The sequence below is a fragment of the Nycticebus coucang genome, chromosome 9, assembly GCF_027406575.1.
Source record: "Nycticebus coucang isolate mNycCou1 chromosome 9, mNycCou1.pri, whole genome shotgun sequence".
Taxonomy (NCBI): Eukaryota; Metazoa; Chordata; class Mammalia; order Primates; family Lorisidae; genus Nycticebus; species Nycticebus coucang.
Genome location: NC_069788.1, coordinates 104,422,468 through 104,442,199, shown reverse-complemented (window position 1 = coordinate 104,442,199; position 19,732 = coordinate 104,422,468). Strand labels below are relative to the sequence as shown.

Below are 19,732 nucleotides of genomic sequence, written 5' to 3'. Positions count from 1 at the left end.
AGGAGGTAGTATTTTTATTTCTTAGTAATATACAGTGATGCATCTTACAACTGATGTTATTATCTTAGTTTAATGAATAAAGTAAGAGTCTCTCACCTAATATTTCAGCCTCCATTCTGGAATGCCTACCCTAATTAATAACCCCCAATCCTTTAATGCCAGAGGCCTATATAGGACTGGGGAAGAACTCAAAAGAACTATAGTATATAGTTATATACTATAACTACGTATATAGTTATACGTATATGTATAAGCGTTTTACAAATCTGAGCTATTTCAATGTGATTTCACCTCGCATCATAAGTATTTATTTATCCATCCATTCACCTATTAAACAGATCTTTACAATATTCTAAAAACTGTTCTAGGCACTGGGAATATGGCTGTAAACAAAACAGACTCAAATCCCAATCCTCATGGGGTGTTCATTCTAATAAAGGGAAATAAATAAATCAATAAATGATATGGAATCTATGTCTATGATGATAAGTGCTATGGAGGAAAAAATAAAGCAGGGAAGAGAGAGAGATTTATCACACTCCTGACAATCATGCAATGAAATGATTGCCCTGCATGGTAATAATGCTAACACCATTAGATCTTAGAAACATTTCCCCACATGCAAGATTTCAATTAGGCATTTACCCAGGCAATTTTGATTTGGAAAAGAAGGGGTAAATCTCAAAAGCCTTGGGTTTACACAGCCCATAAGCTTATCCACTTTAGTTACCATACTAATAAGGACTGTGGTTATAGCTTCTATGGCCTTGACAAGTCTTTGCTTTTATATTTTAGGTCATAAATGTTGAATGAGGGCACGTTTCAGGTCCACAACTTACTGCCACCTCTGCCTTTCCCGAACTCCCCAAATAGCTAAACGTTCTTTTTAAAGGGCTTCAATGCTCTGAAATAGCTGCTCCCAGGTGGCTGCTATAACTCATTTCAACCCGGCCGAACAGGCATGAATAGCTTCTTTATTGTTGGTTTTATCTTTCCTTCAGTGCTTGGGAATACAGAATGATCTCTAAAAGTTTACGCTTTATTAACTTCAGGAGCCACTAGAAAAATTCCTTGAGTATCATCAGGATAATTCAGCACAGGTACCTTCAGTGTCCTAATATGATTCTCAGCCTCACTCTTTTCTTTCTTAAAGTGCTTCATTAGCTCCTGGATATTTTGCTCATGTTTTGTTTTCACACTCTGCAATGATGCTGTGAGATCTTTCAGCTCCCTCTGGTGAACATCTCGTTCTAACTTTAACTGTGTGATGACTGTAGCTGTTTCCTCATCCCTGGATTTCACCTGTGTCGTGAGGTCAGACAGTTCCTTAAGCACCGCTTTCTTGGCTCTCTCTTCCTCAGCCAATTTATTAGCAAGATCTGCTCGGATGGCACTCAAGTCCTTGATGGACTCCTGCATCTCAAGAAGTTTAGCTTTGTCCATGGCCTGGCTTTTCTTGAGTTCTGCAATTTCTTCCTCTAGGTGAACTTTCTCAGTTTTCATCTGGCTTTGAATTGTACTCTGTTTTTTCAATTCATTTTCTAGTCTCTGAATGGTATCCAGGGAATTCTTGACTTCATGTTCAAGGTCAGCTTGTTGAGACTTAATATTACTGAGTTTCTCCTCCTTTAAGTGAAGCTCCTCCTCTTGAAGGGCACGCTTGGTTAGAACATCGTTCAATTCCTTTCGAAGACTCTCCATTTGCTGTAATGTTGCAAACAGTTGACTTTTCAATTCATCCTTTTCTTTTAAAACCTATCAGGTTAAGAACATAAAACAAAAAAACATTACTGTAAAAATCCTCCATGGACTTTGACAGTTAACAAAATAAAGATTGATTAATCCGCAGGGAAAGGAACAATTCATCAAGCAATACTTTGTATTTTCTTTTTTTTTTTTTTTTTGTAGAGACAGAGTTTTATTTTATTGCCCTCAGTAGAGTGCCGTGGCGTCACACAGCTCACAGAAACCTCCAACTCCTGGGCTTAGGCGATTCTCTTGCCTCAGCCTCCCTAGTAGCTGGGACGGCGCCTGTGGCTCAGTGAGCAGGGCGCCGGCCCCATATAACCGAGGGTGGCGGGTTCAAACCCAGCCCCGGCCAAACTGCAACAAAAAAATAGCTGGGCGTTGTACTTTCTATTCTTTAGCAAAAAATATTTGTTAGGCTAGAAAAGGGGGGAAAACAGAATTACTCTGAAATACCACCACACTAAAACATATGTTTTAGAGTTCCATCACTAACATTTTTATCAATCCATGATCACAAATAATTATCTAGATGTGAGATAAAATTGAGTAAAAAGGAATGGGGAAAGAAAAGACTCCTATTATGAATGTAACTTGCCAGAGACTGAAATTATACAGTTATTACCTGAAATAAAAATAATGTTCATTCCACTAACACATTTTTAAAAAGGAGAAACCCCAAAGCAAGAAAGGTAATGGGTCAATCGGCAATTATTTTAAAAATAAATACAATAGTGACAAAATGTACATCAATATGCAACTGGGAGTCCTGACACCCACAAATACACTATGACTAGGACAGGTTCAGAGGGAATAAAGGGAAGAGTCAAAGGGCTAGAAGTCCATCACATCTACCAGCTTCTCTAGGAGGTTAGGGTCACACTGAGGGACAGAGGCTACAAATTAGCCGTCCTGGCCTCTAATTCTTACCACCTAATCACTGTGAATAAAATGGGGGACAGCCAAGGGAATGGAGATCATTTTCTGCACAACACTGGCACCAGCACACTCTCCCTTCCTGCTTACTGATGTCTCCACCATGACTTGAAACAGAAAAAAACAAGAATACATCTCAGAATTAGAAATATTGAGTTACAATGCAAATATCTGCCAGATATTTCCACCCTTCATTTTACACTTTACTGTGAAACAATTTATGACAAAATGTAGTAAGTCAATCACTCAAAAAAACAGTGATTTCCACTAATCCCTCTCAGTTTGAACATGGAGAGAGGAGTAAGAACACAAGAAATAATAAAAGGAGGGGACTAAGCAGTTAAACTCTGACCAGAGAGAATTGAGTTTGATTCTTTGATTCATAGTCTAGCCCGGGATAGTTCTATGGCTTTGAGGAAATTATTTATCTTCATAGAGGTAATAATAAAAGTTACTTCATAAAACTGGGATGAAGATTAGTTGGGAAAAGGAGGTACAAAAGGGGAGGATGGATTTAAGTAAAAGGAGGTACAAATATTTATACAAGGTAGTAATCAAAACAATGAAAAGAAAGAATAACTGATAGACCAATGTCGTGAAGTGGAAGGACTTTGGTACACAGATGAAGGAATTCACTTTTGAAAAAATGTAAGGCAGGAAAAATAGCAAGAAATATAGACAAGTCTAAGAGTAGATGTATTAATTTGCTATTGCTGAATAAAAATTTCCAACAAACTTAGTGGATTAAAACAATACCCATTTAATATCTCACTGCTTAAAATAGATCAAAAGTCTGGGTAGATTATTCTACTGAAGGTCTCCTAAGGCTAAAATCAAGGTTATCAGCTGGCCTGGGCTCTTTTTTGGAGATTCTAGGGAAGAATCCATATCCAAGCTCAAGCTCTTTCAGCTTTCTAGCAAAAAGTAGTTCTATACAATTATAAGACTTTGGGTCCTTATTTCCTTACCAGCTTTTGACCAAAGGTTATTCAAAACTCATAGAAGCTACCTGCATTTCTTGGCTCATGATACTCCTCTATCTTCAAAGCTGGCAAACAGCTCAATGAATCTTTCTTCTTCTCATGCTTCAAATCTCTCTTACTACCCCTTCTCCCAACAGCCAGAAAAATTTCTCTATCCTATGGGCTCATGTCATTAGATTAAATTAGGCCCAGCCAGATAATCTCCATATCTTAGTAATATCATATTTACAGGTTCCAGGAATTAGGGTGAGACATCTTTGGGGAGGTCATTCTATTTCCAATACTAGAGAATATGAAAAGTGGTTGATTCTTAAGGATAATGTGAGAGGGACCTTAGAGTGAGGGTAGCTGGCTTAAATACAGTAATTAATGTTTAAAACAGGTAACACAGCCCCCTGGGCATGAATTGAGACAATCCATTTAATGCAGCTAAAATTCAGCCATTCAAAATGGATATATAATTTCCATTCATCATTCTGCATTTGTATTTTCTCAAGTATTATGACATAATAGAAAGAATGAAGAATTATATGAACTAATAAAGATGGATAAGGCTTATATCAGGAAAAAAAAAGAGACTTCTAGACAGTCTTAAAGATTAAATTTGTATTTTCATGATAAAGTTCTATTGGGTAAAATATCTTTGATTACAAAATATTATGTCTTCCTGAAATTGGTTAAAACGGCAAGGCTATTTATTGTTTTCTCATTACAGGAAGCCTAGAGATATATATAATTCCAGGTTTAACCCTCTTCCTAATGTTCCAAGCATCACATCAATTCATGATAGAGGTGATGGCATTAGGGCAGGTAGTCACATATTACATTCGTCAAGTTTGGAATTTCGTTGGCAATTTAAATATTAAAGTTCCATCTATTAGCTACTGGTTAATTGCTTGGTTGGCAGTCACAGCATAAGATTCTGTCTAGACCAGTGGTTCTCAATCTTCCTAATGCTGCGATGTATTTTCATTGTTACAAAGGAGTCGCGACCCACAGGTTGAGAACCGCTGGTCTAGACATTTTCTCTGAGTCTGAAAATGTCAGTGTCTCTATCTTCATCTCAATATCCTGGATATTCCTAGGAGCACTCGGTTGAACAGTCTTTATCTTGAGGCAATTCAAAACAATGCAACTCGGTCCATTTATTCTGTTCATTAATGCTTAAATACTTGATAGGGACCTGAGGAAAAGGCTTGTTTTTAAATCCCATTTTTATTCCTGCTAAGATTCCTACTTCTGTCTGTGCTTAGACGAATTTCTGCTAGAATAATTTGGCTTTTCCAACCCTAACCCTAAAAGGCTCTAAATTATCAGACTCGTAATCAGTTTAGATTATAGATTAGAGGCTCCAGGATCTCCACCAAAAATAAAAAAGGAAGGGAAGGGAAGGGAAGACAGGGGAAGGGACAGGAGGGGAGGAAAAGAGGAGAGGAAAAGAGGAGACAGAAAGAGAGAGAAGAAAAAACACTCTTTGCTTTTGGACTGCTCAGTTGTAACCTAAACTTCTCTTTCTCTTGTAGGAGCTTTCTTAAGGACCTTTCTGAAGTTTACACAACATATTCCCAACACCCTAACATTTTCCTATCAGTCACTAATATCATCTTCTGATTGATAGCATCAAAGGCTGAAAGTATGATTTCTCACAGTCTCCACTGCTATTTAACAGTGTTGGAAGTCCTAGCCATCGCAATCGGGCAAGAGAATGAGATCAAAGGAATCCAAATAGGGGCAGAGGAGGTCAAACTCTCCCTCTTTACAGATGGCATGATCTTATACCTACAAAAGTGTTAAAAGTGATCAAGGAATATAGCAGCATCTCAGGTTACAAAATCCAATATCCACAAATCAGTAGCCTTCTCATATGCCAACAATTGTCAATGAAAGAACACAATCAAAGACTCTATTCCTTTTACAAAAGCACCAAAGAAGATGAAATACCTGGGAATATATCTAACAAAAGGAGTGAAAGATCTCTATAAAGAGAATTATGAAACTTTGAGAAAGGAAATAGTAGAAGATGTCAATAGATGGAAGAATATGCCATGCTCATGGCTGGGAAGAATCAACATCATTAAAATGTCCATACTATCCAAAGCAATCTATAAGATTTAATGCAATCCCTATCGAAGCACCAATGTCATACTTTAAAGATCTTGAAAAAAATAGTACTTCGATTCATATAGAACCAGAAAAAAACCTCGAATAGGGCGGCACCTGTGGCTCAGTAAGTAGGGCACTGGCCCCATATGCCGAGGGTGGCGGATTCAAACCCAGCCAGGGCCAAACTGCAACAAAAAAATGGCCGGGCGTTGTGGCGGGCGCCTGTAGTCCCAGCTGCTCGGGAGGCTGAGGCAAGAGAATCGTGTAAGCCCAAGAGTTAGAGGTTGCTGTGAGCCGTGTGACGCCACGGGCACTCTACCCGAGGGTGGTACAGTGAGACTCTGTCTCTACAAAAAAAAAAAAAAAAAAAAAACCTCGAATAGCAAATACAGTTCTTAGAAATAAAAACAATTCTGGAGGCATCACATTGTCAGACTTCAGTTTATATAACAAGGCAATAGTGATCAAAACAGCATAGTACCGGCACAAAAATAGAAACATAGATCTGTGGAATACAGTAGAGAATCTAGAGATGAACCCAGCCACATATCATCATTTACTCTTGATAAGCCTAACTAAAACATGCAATGGGGAAAAGAATTTTCGTTTAACAAATGGTGCTAGGAGAACTGGTTATCCATATGCAGAAGACTCTTACCTCTCACCACTGACAAAAATTGATTCTTATTGGATAAAAGATTTAAATTTAAGACATGAAACAATAGAAATTCTAGAAGAGAGTGTGGGGAAAACACTTGAAGATGCTGGCCTGGGAAAAACTTTATGAAGAAGACCCCCCCCTAGCAAGTGCAGCAACACCAAAAATAAATAACTGGGACTTTAACAAGCTAAAATGCTTATGCACAGCTAAGAGTACCACAAACAACCAGTCCTCAGAATGGTACAATATTTTTGCATGTTATGAATCTGACAAAGGCCTGATAACTAGAATCTACAGAGAACTCAAATTAAACAATAAGAAAAGTGCAAACAACCCTCTCTCTATTAGTGGGCAAATGATTTGAGCAGAAACTTCTCTGAGGATGACAGATGAATGGCTAACAAACACACGAAAAAATGCTCATCGTCTTTAATCATCAGAGAAATGCGAATCAAAACCACTCTAAGATGTCACCTAACCCCAGCAAGATTAGCCCACATCACAAAGTCACAAAACACCCAGATGTTGGCATGAATGTGGAAAAAAGGGAACATTTCTACACTGTTGGTGGGATTGCAAATTAGTACAGCTCTTTTGGAGAGAAGTATAGAGAAGCCTCAAAGTTCTAAATGTAGACCTTCCATTTGACCCTGCAATCCCATTACTAACTAGGTATCTACCCAAAAGAACATAAATCATTTTACCACAAAGACATTTGCACTAGAATGTTTATCGTGGTTTAATTCATAATTGCTAAGTCGTGGAAGCAACCTAAGTGCCCATCAATCCATGAATGGATCAACAAACTATAGTATATGTACACCACAGAATATTATGCAGCCATTAAAAAGACTTTATATCTTTTACATTCACCTGGAAGGAGTTGAAATACATTCTTCTTAGTAAAGTATTGCATGAATGGAAAGATGAACATCCAATGTACTCCATACTAATATGAAATCAATATATAAATAATTTTATGTTCCTAAGAACAATAAAAAACGATTATAGTCCAGATTGGGGGTGGAGGGAAGTGGAATGGGGGAGAGGGGAGGATGTATGGATGTAAGGAGGGAGGGCATGAGGTGGGATCTCACCTAATGTGCACTTTGTGAGGATATATAACATGCCCCCGGGTGAGGGCTCTTCTACAAATGGAACTTTACCCTGGAAGTGAGAATAATGTAACCTAAATATTGTGCCCTCATATTAATTTGAATAAAGTTTTTTAAAAAAATGTATAATTTCTGAAGGTTTAACCAACCACTTCCAAACACAAAGCCAAGTTTATCAACTTTCCCTTTAGAAAAGTATAATCCTCCCTGTTTCCTACCCCACTTCTCCACTTAATCAATCCTACAATTTATGGTCTTTGCTTATGGTGCCTTATTCCTAGAAAGCAAATCTACATCACTTTGTATTTCTTCCACTGAGCTGCTCCAGACGTAGCATGTCAAACCTCTAGCCCCGCCTCTCTGTAGTTCTCTCAGCAATATCCTCCTCTTGTGAAGTTTCATACTCAGGACAAAAACAAGACAGGTATCATATCCAAAAAGAATGAGAAAATCTCTCTTCTTTTTTTATCCTTTTTAGGAGTAAGCAAACATTTACCAGAAGCACCTCAACATACTTCAAAACTCATTCCTCATTGATCAGGTCAGGATTGTACACACAGAGATTGGCTTACGTTAACTGCTGAATGCAGTGGATGGGGGAGATAGTTGGTAACCATGATCACGACAGAAGCCAATTGATCTTTCTTTGCAAGTTTCCATGATAATGCACTATTCAGGAGACGGACTGGAAAAAGTAGAGAGTAGGGTTGATTCCAGATTAAAAATCAGTAAAATGGGGCGGCGCCTGTGGCTCAGTCGGTAGGGCGCCGGCCCCATATACCGAGGGTGGCGGGTTCAAACCCAGCCCCAGCCAAACAGCAACCAAAAAATAGCTGGGCGTTGTGGCGGGCGCCTGTAGTCCCAGCTACTTGGGAGGCTGAGGCAAGAGAATCGCTTAAGCCCAGGAGTTGGAGGTTGCTGTAAGCTGTGTGAGGCCACGGCACTCTGCCAAGGGCCATAAAGTGAGACTCTGTCTCTACAAAAAAAAAAAAAAAAAAAAAAAAAAAGAAATCAGTAAAATGAGGTAGAAGGTACAAATTGAAGATGCCAGTGAGTATGTCATCAAAGTAGCTTTTAAGGAAGTCCAGTCAGACAGGAAAAAACTAAATCCAGAAAACGGCTAGTCAAGCAGAGGTATGTGGAAAGATGAGAATTGGGTATTAATTGTTCAAATAGGAAAAGAGAATAGAAGAACTATAATAAGAGACTTAGATACTGGAACTAAAGCCTTATCATTGAACAATCACAGATGAAAACAAATTTTTACCACAGACATTAGTTGCTGAAGTAGTGAGATCTGAATGGAGGTCACTATAACATAGGATGTTAGTAAAGACAAGAATTTAGAGTTCAGTGGTTTGCTGACTTTAAGTTTGAAGTCACTAACGATGATAGCAAGAATTACATATGTAATAAAACAGGTTGAGGAGAAGTCAAATGCCAAAATCCTTGAGAAATAACTAGAGGTCAAGAACAAGAATGAGGAAACAATGTTCTAACCAGGCAAACCAAGCTTCCGAAGAAGGGACCTAAAGGAAGATTGTACAAAGAAGACCTGAGAACGGACGTGTGAAGCAAGAGGAATGGTACTGCATAAAACCAGGGTAGATAAAGGAACAGGAGTCAACTCCTCAAGGGCCTGACCACAAAGTGTGTACAACTGAATTAACTAAAAGGCAAAGGGGGGGGATTATTCTAATGTTTTGTTTTTTTTCTGCAGGTGAAGGAAAATGTACACAGATTGCTAGATTACAATAATACATCAGTAACATTACTCTTTCTTAAATTGCATATGATAGGACTGTACACACATTTAAAAAGTGGTATACTTTAGCATTTAGCCTTCCTTCAACCATTAAGAAATTCAGATTTTATAAGACAGAATCTATTATATCTCTCTTTTTTTTCTCAGCAGAAGGTATACAAAGAAGAAAAAGATGGCAATTTATAATTCTTGAAGTAAAATACTATAAAGCAAAAAGCTCAATACATGGGCAGTCTAATTATTCTGCCAATACAGCTGGGAAGAAAAAAAAAAGAAAACCTCAGAAGGCTTCCCATTATCCATGTGAAAAAGAATATGAAAAAATTTGGAAACATTCAGAAAACATATACTATGATCAGCACCCTTCAGAATTTTTCCTTTGGCATTTTGAAAGCACATGTAAAAAACAATGATTTCAAACATATTTTAGATGAGAGAAATAAAAATACCACAAATTACAACGAGATTACTTTTATCGACAGAGTTTTAGGTCTCCCAGTATTTGTTCATTTACACATCCCCAAACTACATCTTGATTCCCTGACGTGACTAGCTCTATGATATCTGTTAAGGAAAGTATATAATCTGGTCTTTTTTTTTTCTGCAAAGATACACTATTTGTTCAATACAATATATCCTTCAGTGCTAAAGTGGTTTTGTAATATGATATACATATCCAATAATCTTACTAGATTTCAGAAATGCACAAAGCTGGGGAGAAGCAATTTTTAAGAGAATAAAAGCCTTTTGACTTGAAATATATTTTTAAGTGGCAAATCTTAAAATTATGCTAGAAAAAAAGAAAAGAAAGTAGACACGGAATCATTTTGCAAATAGAAAGACTGCATCATTTGGATACATAAAATAACTCAACAAGCCTACTTACTAAATATAGTATAACCTCTGTAAGTTGACCACTCAAAGGACCATAACAAACCAGTCAATGTATGGAGGTGGTGAACATAAGGAACTTCCATTGAGTACATGTGGTACAAGTCTAGTCTCTGAAAATTAGGACAACTTAAGGAGGTGGTCGATGTAGGAAGATGGTCAACCACAGAGGTTCTACTGTAATTTATTCTTTAATGTGTAGTATATTATATTCGTAAAGCAATATCACTTTTATTTTATTTTATTTTTTTATTTTTTTTTGATAAATCCTCTCTCTGAATAAATTTATTTTAAGACATCCTTCAACACTTTTCCATATAACTTATATCCTACAATTTTCTTGGTATTCTGTTGTACGTATATGATAACTTTAACGTACTGTCAATTTAAAAAATCAATTCCAATTGCTATTATGAATAATGACATAATAAACATATTTACACATTAACATTCCCATAACAGTATGACATTTCACTGAAACCTAGCCAATCCTATATATTTATATTGAAGAGACACTCACTTTGTTGTCCTGATAAGTGAAAAATATTAGTTATACATGTATATCATGAATTAGAATCCAATACTTAATATTTTAAAAGAAAATCTACAGAGAAACACCCAAATCTGTTTTTTTTTAAATTAAATCATAGCTGTGTACATTAATGCGATCATGGGGCACCATACACTGGTTTTATAGACTGTTTGACATGTTTTCATCACACTGGTTACCATAGCCTTCCTGGCATTTTCTTAGTTACTGTGTTAAGACATTTACATTCTACATTTACTAAGTTTCACATGTACCCTTGTAAGATGCACCGCAAGTGTAATCCCACCAATCACCACTTTTATTTTAATATATACTTCCAAATATAGTGTGGAGTCACTTTTTGAAAATAATTAGCCCTATAAAACAAAAAGGGAATAGACTTAATGACTTAAGGCGATTTTGTGATTTTATTCAGAATTAAATATCCCTTGGTAATATTCAGTAACATATTTAAAAACACACTTTTTTTCCATGTGTTTGCCATGTATTTCTACATCACTTACTGGACATTTGAATATGTGGTAAAATACTCCTTACTACTTTTTCCTTGATTTTTTTTTTTTTTTTTTTTTTGTAGAAACAGAGTCTCACTTTATCGCCCTCGGTAGAGTGCCGTGGCATCACACACAGTTCACAGCAACCTCCAACTCCTGGGCTGAAGCGATTCTCTTGCCTCAGCTTCCCAAGTAGCTGGACTACAGGCGCCCGCCACAACGCCCAGCTATTTTTTTTAGTTTGCAGTTCAGCCGGGGCTGGGTTTCAACCCGCCACCCTCGGTATATGGGGCCGGCGCCTTACCGACTGAGCCACAGGTGCCGCCCTATTTTTTCCTTGATTAACCATTGCTCTAACTACAACATGCTGCATTAATTTTTAGGGCTTTTAAAGGAGAAATTACAATGCCTGCTGTGATAATTGTAATACTACCCTATCTGTTGCAATCACTTTAAAACTACTACTTCGCTTATCATTAGTGATGCTGAGTGATACAAAATAATTATATCAGAAATATTCTTGGAAATGATTGTTTAACAATTTTTAATATTCTAAAACTCAATCTAGAAAACTCTCAGCACCATGGATTAAAATACTATCTGATGATACAGACCCTTCTAAATTTCCTCTAATTAAGTAAAACCCCCAGATGATTATCAATCAATCAATTTCCCTCAACCACTCTTCTCTCTAGCTACTTCCCTTACATCAGCCTAACAACAGAATAATCAAGGTAGAGCAATTTCCAAGGATCAAATCAGCTCAGACTCAATTCTGAAAGCTTTAGAACTGCTTTACCTCAGGGCAGCCAGCCCCCAGTACACATCAGATGGGTTGCAATGAAAAGCAATCCACAGTTAAGTGCAAAGTGATCACTTCCTTCATCTTCCGTAAGTCTAAGAAATTTGTATGTAAAAGATAAAGTACCTTTTGCGTGATAGCTCGTCTAAAATAAGCATCTGTTACTCTTAAATGCTGAAAATTGATTTTATAAATATAATGGCCTACATTTTGTTTTCTTTTGAAAGTCAGCTTATCCAAATACTCATTCTTCTGGGAAGTGACAAATGACAAAGCACAAATGATAAACCAAGACTAAACATGGATAAAAATCAATCATGACTTTCCTGCTTATTATCTTATAAACATCTGGGTTTAATGCAACCCAAAGATATTCAGTTGAGAATCAAATAGGAGTGCAAATTCCATTTAAAGCAACTGATTATAAAAGAGAAAAGAAATGACGGGAAATGCATATATAGATCAGTGAAATGTTCTGTGTTGCTATCACTAGTGCATAAACCAAAGTCTTAAGGAGACTTGTGACCCAATAATGCCGTTCAGTAAGACTGTTAGCGTCACTCATTTAACTAAGCCCATAAAATGCCAAAAAATGGCCCAATAGAAACTACTACATTTTTTAAATGCTTTTTTCTAACCAATGCTTAAGTATAAATATATACATAAATGTTTTAAAAAACATGCACTGGGAGGAAAGTCAGTGACGTGAAGGAAGATTTAGTACATCTCTTCCATTTGAATATTACAGGGTATCCTAAAGGTCTGCCTTAAAATCACCATACAGATGGGAAACTTGAAATTGTAGCTAAAAGTACCTTTACTTACAAAATATTCATTACAAAATTTTGAAAAGAAGAGGGCAACACATAGAGAATGTTTTGTAAATATTACACATTCATCCCTTAGTATCAGTGAGGCATTGGTTCCAGGATCCCCCATGGATACCAAAATCCTCAGATGCTGAAGTCCCTTATGTAAAATGGCATAGCATTTGCACATAACTTACACAAATCCTCCCACACATAGCAGAACCTCCATAGTTGACCACCTCTTTAAGTGGACCTAATTTTCATAGCCTGGACATGCATGTGTATGTACCAGTACAGCAGGCCTAGTTCCTCATGTTGACCACCTCCACATATTGACCAGTTTCTTGCAGTCCCTTGGGTGGTCAACTTACACAGGTTCCACTGTACTTTAAATCAGCCTTAGGGTAATTATAATACTTCATACTACACAATGCCTACACATCACTTCAGTCATGTGAATTCAGCATAGCACTAGGCAAGCAGCAAGGTCAAGTTTTGCTTTGTGTGGAATTTTTTTTGCCTGACTATTTTTGATCCACGGTGGGCTGAATCCTGATGTAGAACCCATAGATATGGAGGGTCAATTGTACTTTATAAAGAACTAGGCATAGTTCTGAACAATATCCTTTAAATATAAGCTCCACAAAGGAAGAGGCTTGTGTCTGTTCACTGCTATTCCCAGTAAATACTCATTGAATGAATGTTTCTGACAGGCTATTAGGTCCCAAGAAACAAAAAGGGGTTCTGGGGTTCTAACAGGGAACATGAAGCATTTCACAGGAAAAGATATGGTTTCCCCATATGTACAAGGGTGGGGGAGAAGGCTGATGGGAATGCAGATATGGCCACTTCATTTTTGTCAATTAAAAAAAACCTATATAAATGCATTTACCAGGGAGGGTATTGATGGAGTGGTCAGAGCTGATTTTCAGCCAATACACATTAGCTCAGCTGTGTTAGTTACTTACAGCTGAATGATCAGTGTCACTGGTACACCGGTAGTTGAGTATTTAGAATATCACCCTGGGGAAAGATATTTTACAAAGTACACTCTAGCCTGGACAGCATGATTCCTGGGTGCAGGCAGGGTTAAGCATGCAGGTGAAAGCCATCAGATTCACAAGGTGACTCCAGATGGACACAGCAAAGGCTGATAAGGCAAGTGATTCATGCCAGGATACTTCTTTCAGCAGACACAACCCTGTGAGGATTCATTACAAAATTTTACACAGAGGTGAACAACATGTAGAGAATATTCCATGAATATTTTGTAAATAAAGGTACATTTAGCTACAATTTCCCATTTTCCCTACGTATGGTGACTTTAGAGGCAACTCTTGGGACACCCTGTAGAATAACAAGAAGTAATTCAATTTAGGGAACTTAAGCTAAACTGAGAAAGGGGCCCTCCATATCTATGGAACCTATTTTACAGGCCAACTCTGAAAAGCCACAGAATAGTAAACTATTTTAAAAGGCTTTAAAAAATAAAAAAACTAACTTTTTATCCTTGAAATAAGCCAAGACATAATGACTTTCTATCGAGGACATATTAACAGATTTCCTATACAGCATGGCCCTTAAATATTTGGTCAAAAGATGGATAAATGAATGGTTGGTTACAGCGAGAACCATTCCTTAGGAATGTGGCTTTTATACCTGATTATTCTTGTCTGTCAGTTGATCAAGAGCTTCAGACTGTTTCTCCATCGCGCGCTCTAATTTCTTATACTTAAGCTTCCACTGCTTAATGGATTCTTGAGCTTTCACTTTCAGGTCTTGTCTCCGCTTCTCCAGCTCCTCCCGCTGGGCCTCTGACTGCTGCAACTCACTGAGGTACTGCTCGGCCTGCCTGGTGGCGTCCTCGGCATGGTGAGTCAGCTCTGCAATCTGAAGGTCAGCGCGCTTGCGCTCGCCCTCACACGTGTCAAAGTGATTCTGGATCTCCTTAAGTTGATTCAACATCTGCAGCTGCTGTTTTTCCTTGTTCTCCAGTTCTTGTGTTAAATTCTGGGAATAAAGCATAATAAAACATTAGGAAAATATTCTTGTCAAAATTGAATGTATAACATATCATCAAACAAGGATCTCTAATGTCATTAAAACTGAATTTGTAGGACGGCGCCTGTGGATCAAAGGAGTAGGGCGCAGGCCCCATATACGGGAGGTGGCAGGTTCAAACCCAGCCCTGGGCAAAAACCGCCAAAAAAAAAAACTGAATTTGTATTAAATTTTCATTAGCAATCAAACTAAAAAAGGAGTCCTTTTCTACATATTTTACACTCACACTAGTTGAAAACAATTTTTATAGCAATATTACCTCAGTATAAACTATTTTATTATCCAAAAGAGGAAAATATGTATATTTCCAATTGACTGTCACTAAAATAGAAGGCATAATTGAGAAAAACAATGCATTATTTTAGTAAGAACCTAGAGTTTTGTCCAATTGAAGAAATGTCAATGTTTTAAAGTTTGTCAGATTATCAGAGATCTATTAGTAACAATCATATGTAACATTTCACTTTCTGGCAGCACATATAATTTTATTAAGATAAAATAAAAACGAGTAACAACATAATGACAAAAACATAAGTATAAATAACACTATATTAAGTTTCCAATCAAATGTTTTTAGATTGCTTATATACAGCTTACCTAATATAATGTTATGAATTGAAGCACTTATATCAAGCTAATGTGAATTATTATAGTACAGATTTTTAAATAAACTTAATTTAAATTTATTTGGAATATTTCTCTAATCATGGGGAATAAAACCTTCAAATCTAGCCTCTCTAAAACAAGGATGGTCAGTAATATTTTTGAAAATTACGGCGGCGCCTGTGGTTCAGTGAGTAGGGCGCTGGCCCCATATGCCATGGGTGGCAGGTTCAAACCCAGCCCCGGCCAAACTGCAACAAAAAAATAGCTGGGCATTGTGGCGGGCGCCTGTAGTCCCAGCTGCTCGGGAGGCTGAGGCAGGAGAATTGCGTAAGCCCAAGAGTTAGAGGTGGCTGTGAGCCGTGTGACGCCACGGCACTCTACCCGAGGGCGGTACAGTGAGACTCTGTCTCTACAAAAAAAAAGAAAAAGAAAATTACACTAAATAATGATTGATATACATTTTAATTTGAGATCAAGTAAATATTTTAACTTTTATACGACATTTTCTGCAAATAAAATACTATAATCGTTAACATTAAGCTCAATAAGGAAATGACAAGTTCAGAAATTACCATATGTCATATAAACTTTTTCTTCAGAGCCTTAGTTACCAAATACTTAGGGTAACAAAAGTCACATTAAAAAGGTCAAATGCCCAAATAAGAATGGGCTCAAGGGGCTAAGATCACCATATGAGCTGGATAAATAATGATCATCAACTGTATTAAAGCACTGACTAATGAAGAGACTAGAAACATTAACCAAGTTCCTTTGGCCCCAACAGTAGAATTTTTCAGATCCAGATTCCATTAGCCACAATCTGTGGCTCAAATAAAGTTAAATATAATTTACCTCATGATTAAAGTCATGGTTTGACTTTATAGCAAAAATGTTAAACATGCCTTGAAAATAATCTTAATTTTCCTAGCAACGGGATTGTATTTGTATGGTTTGCTAAACTCAATGCAGCTTGAAAGAGGCTTCATCTACCCAAACAAAATAGTAAATTGAGAACTGTGCATTTGTTTGCGTGGTAAATTCTAAAATGATCAGAAAACCCTCATCATTGTGGTTTACCTTTTGCCCTTATTTTAAAAATGTTATCAGTATATTAGAAATCAACTTTACTAACTAGCATAATCAAGTGATTCCACATCAAAAGAGAGATAGATGGACCTGATTTTTTTCATCAAATACTACTATTTGTCAGGTACGTGGTTTATAGCACGATTAAAAAGACATGGCTTCAATACCAAAGAAGCTAACCATTTCATTAGGGAGGTATTCACATCAACAGCTAAATTACAACAGTAGATAGTACCAGGTGCTAAAACATGATGGAGAATTTACCTGAAGGGGGGATGTACAAGCTGAGATTTAAAGAAAAAGGAGCTAGCAATAATAAAATTATGATTATTATGGAAATTTAGTGAGCACTTGAGTTGTGCCAAGGATTGAATAATTCTTCATATGAATTACTTCATTCAATCCTAACACAAAACTAAAGTAAGACAGTATTGTTTATTATCTCCACTTCAGTAGAAAGTAGCCAAAGCTTGCTGTAGTTAACAACTTGTCTAAGATCGCGTACTTAATAAGTGGGGGGATGGGGATCTGGCCCTAGGGTCGTCTAATTCCAGAGCCCATGCTTGCAACCCTTTATTAAACTTCCTTATTCTCAGATGACCCTAACTCCACACCTCTTCAGCCATTCCCAGGCTTGGGCAGAGGTTCCTCACTGCCCAATACCTCTGCAGTCCCCACCTCTATTTTATCTTTCAACAAATATATAATGCTATTTTTTATTTCAGAATGAAACTACATCTAGTGAGAAAACTATAAATAATTAGCATATGAAGAATGATAACCCACCTCTGGTTTTAACTATCAATCTAACCAGTTCTTTCGTTCCCTTCTTGCTGCTATATCTGTTCTTTATCATCAAGTAGATGACCATTACATTCACATTCCTTTTGCTGGTTTTAAATTCTGGCTTTCTAACCTAACCACTTTTTTTTTTTTTTTTACTTTAGCTACTCTCTTGCTTAACATTTTAAACTCCTTTCTTCATATTGTTCACCTCCTACACTTGAGCAACAAAACCGACAACTCTTAAGTGAACTAAAAACATTCCTAATTCCTACATCAGGTTATTGAGTCCTCTAAGGAAAATTATACTGTAGTACCAGTTGATGTGACCACACATGCACAGCCAGCTCATTAGCATCCAGAAAGCTCTCCACATGCTTCTACAGCTCATATAATGGCTATTCTAAAATATCTCACCTCTAGCCCTACCATACTTTCCTTCAATTTTGGCATGCAGTATAGCTCTTCCTTCAGTTGATGCAGGAAACCCCCAAAATGTCCTACTTGTACCATCTCCTGAAATTTCCCAATTTCAGGACATGGTACAAGTCCTTCTCTCCATCCTCTGAGGAAAAGAGATCCTTCCTCTTAGACAAATTAGCCTCTCTTTGCTATTTCCTCCCACATCCATCAAGGGCTTCACTATATCAATCATGTGCTCTCTTCCATGACTTGAACCTCTCTTTTCCTACTGATCATTCTGCTCTACTTCTCCCTTCTTTTAAAAATTAACGATAATGATTTTTTTAAATGAAAAATAAAACAACAAAATAAAAAGCTTTACTCAATCGCGTATTATCATCTAACCAGCACCCTGTACTCTTCTTGCTTGTAAGCCACACTCTTGAAAGGGCAGTCTACACTTGATGCTCCTGCAATCTGATTAACAATTCACTTGGTTCACTGCATCTGGTTTCCATCAGCTCTCACCAAGATCTCCAAAGATCATTGACAGTCAAATGCAAAGGGCTCCTTAAAAATCTCTCCTCACCTAGATTCCTTGTGGCATGTGACACTGTTGATTATCTCTTGCTTATTCTTAAGTATCTCTTCTTCCTTAACTTTGATAATACCTTTCATTAGTTCTCTATTTTCTTCCTATTCTTTTATAATCTCCTTTCCTGAGTCTCATCTACCACTAAGCTTTTAAATATGGATAACGTTATAAGGTTTTAAGCATCCTCCCACCTACATAGTATCCCTAGAGATAAGTACATAAGTAGACAGAGATAGAAGTGATTCCTATATTCAGAAGCCATGCTGAACTCCTCAACTCCAAGACTTTTAAATATCTAACTGCATAATGACTTTCTATACTCAGAAATTCCACAGGCATCTTAAATTTAGCATGACAAAAAAGTGAAGTTGGCCAGGTCCTGTGATGGGTAATGCCTATACTCCCAGAGCTTTGTGGGGCTGAGGCAAGAGGATTCCTTAAGGCTAGGAGAAACCAAACTGTGCAATATAGTAAGACTCTGTTTCTACAAAAAGGAAAAAAGATGAAGAAAAGAAAAGAAGGAAGGAAGGGATGGAGAAAGGGAAGGAGAGGAGGAGGAAAGGAGGAAAGGAGGAAGGGAAGGAGGGAAGGAGGGAGGAAGGAAAATTAACAATTCCTAACAAAAAGACAATCCTAAAATGGCAATAATGTCTCTCTCTGATGAGGGAGGATAGAAATGGGGTGGATTGTGTATATAACACATCATTAAGAAGGTCTAAAATAACCACTGCAAGGAAAGAGGAAATGAACAACAGATAGATGTTTAAAAGATAACAGAAATAAGGTTCCACTTAGACAGTCTCAAATTTATAAAGAACCCAAGAGTATACAAATTTCCTTGTGTTTATTTCTCCACAACTCTTTTGAACCCAGAAGCAAAGTAAGTTTGGAGTTACTTATTCTCCTATAATCACAGAGCAACAACAGGCACAGGTTACTGCGGGCAAGACCAGTGCTAAGGCACGTCAACGCCTTAGTTCTCACACTGACAAATTGCAGACTTTCATATCAACATGGTACACACAATAATTCACTTAGAATCATATATGGAAACATCACGTCATTGATTGGGTATGTGAGTATAAAGGAACAGAAAAGGGTGCAGACATTAGTGTAAACGACTGTGGTTCTCATACAGACAGGAAAGCAGGTTTGAATTTGAGCGGATGCACACCCCCTCTCACAGGCCGGAGGCTGGAAACTCCCCGTAGCTGCTGCTTTGCTGCTGGCAGTCCGCGTTATGCTTCCAGTAAAATTTATCACAGAATTACTTTCTATATTTTTCTGTTAAGGATCCAACTCAGTCATCGTTTAGGCATTTTAATTCATCTTCCTCAAATAACC

At 37.3% G+C, this 19,732-nt stretch overlaps 1 protein-coding gene across 1 annotated transcript in view; it reads right to left on the bottom strand.

Annotated features, from left to right (window-relative positions):
* The window catches only part of CEP128 (centrosomal protein 128), a 428,651-nt gene that overhangs the window by 267,339 nt on the left and 141,580 nt on the right, over positions 1-19,732 (bottom strand). Inside the window, exons 16-17 of the mRNA XM_053602694.1 lie at positions 14,515-14,865; positions 1,105-1,755 (exon numbers count right to left, since the gene is read on the bottom strand). Of these exons, the coding sequence (XP_053458669.1) occupies positions 1,105-1,755; positions 14,515-14,865 (1,002 nt within the window). The remainder of the gene's footprint in view (positions 1-1,104; positions 1,756-14,514; positions 14,866-19,732) is intronic.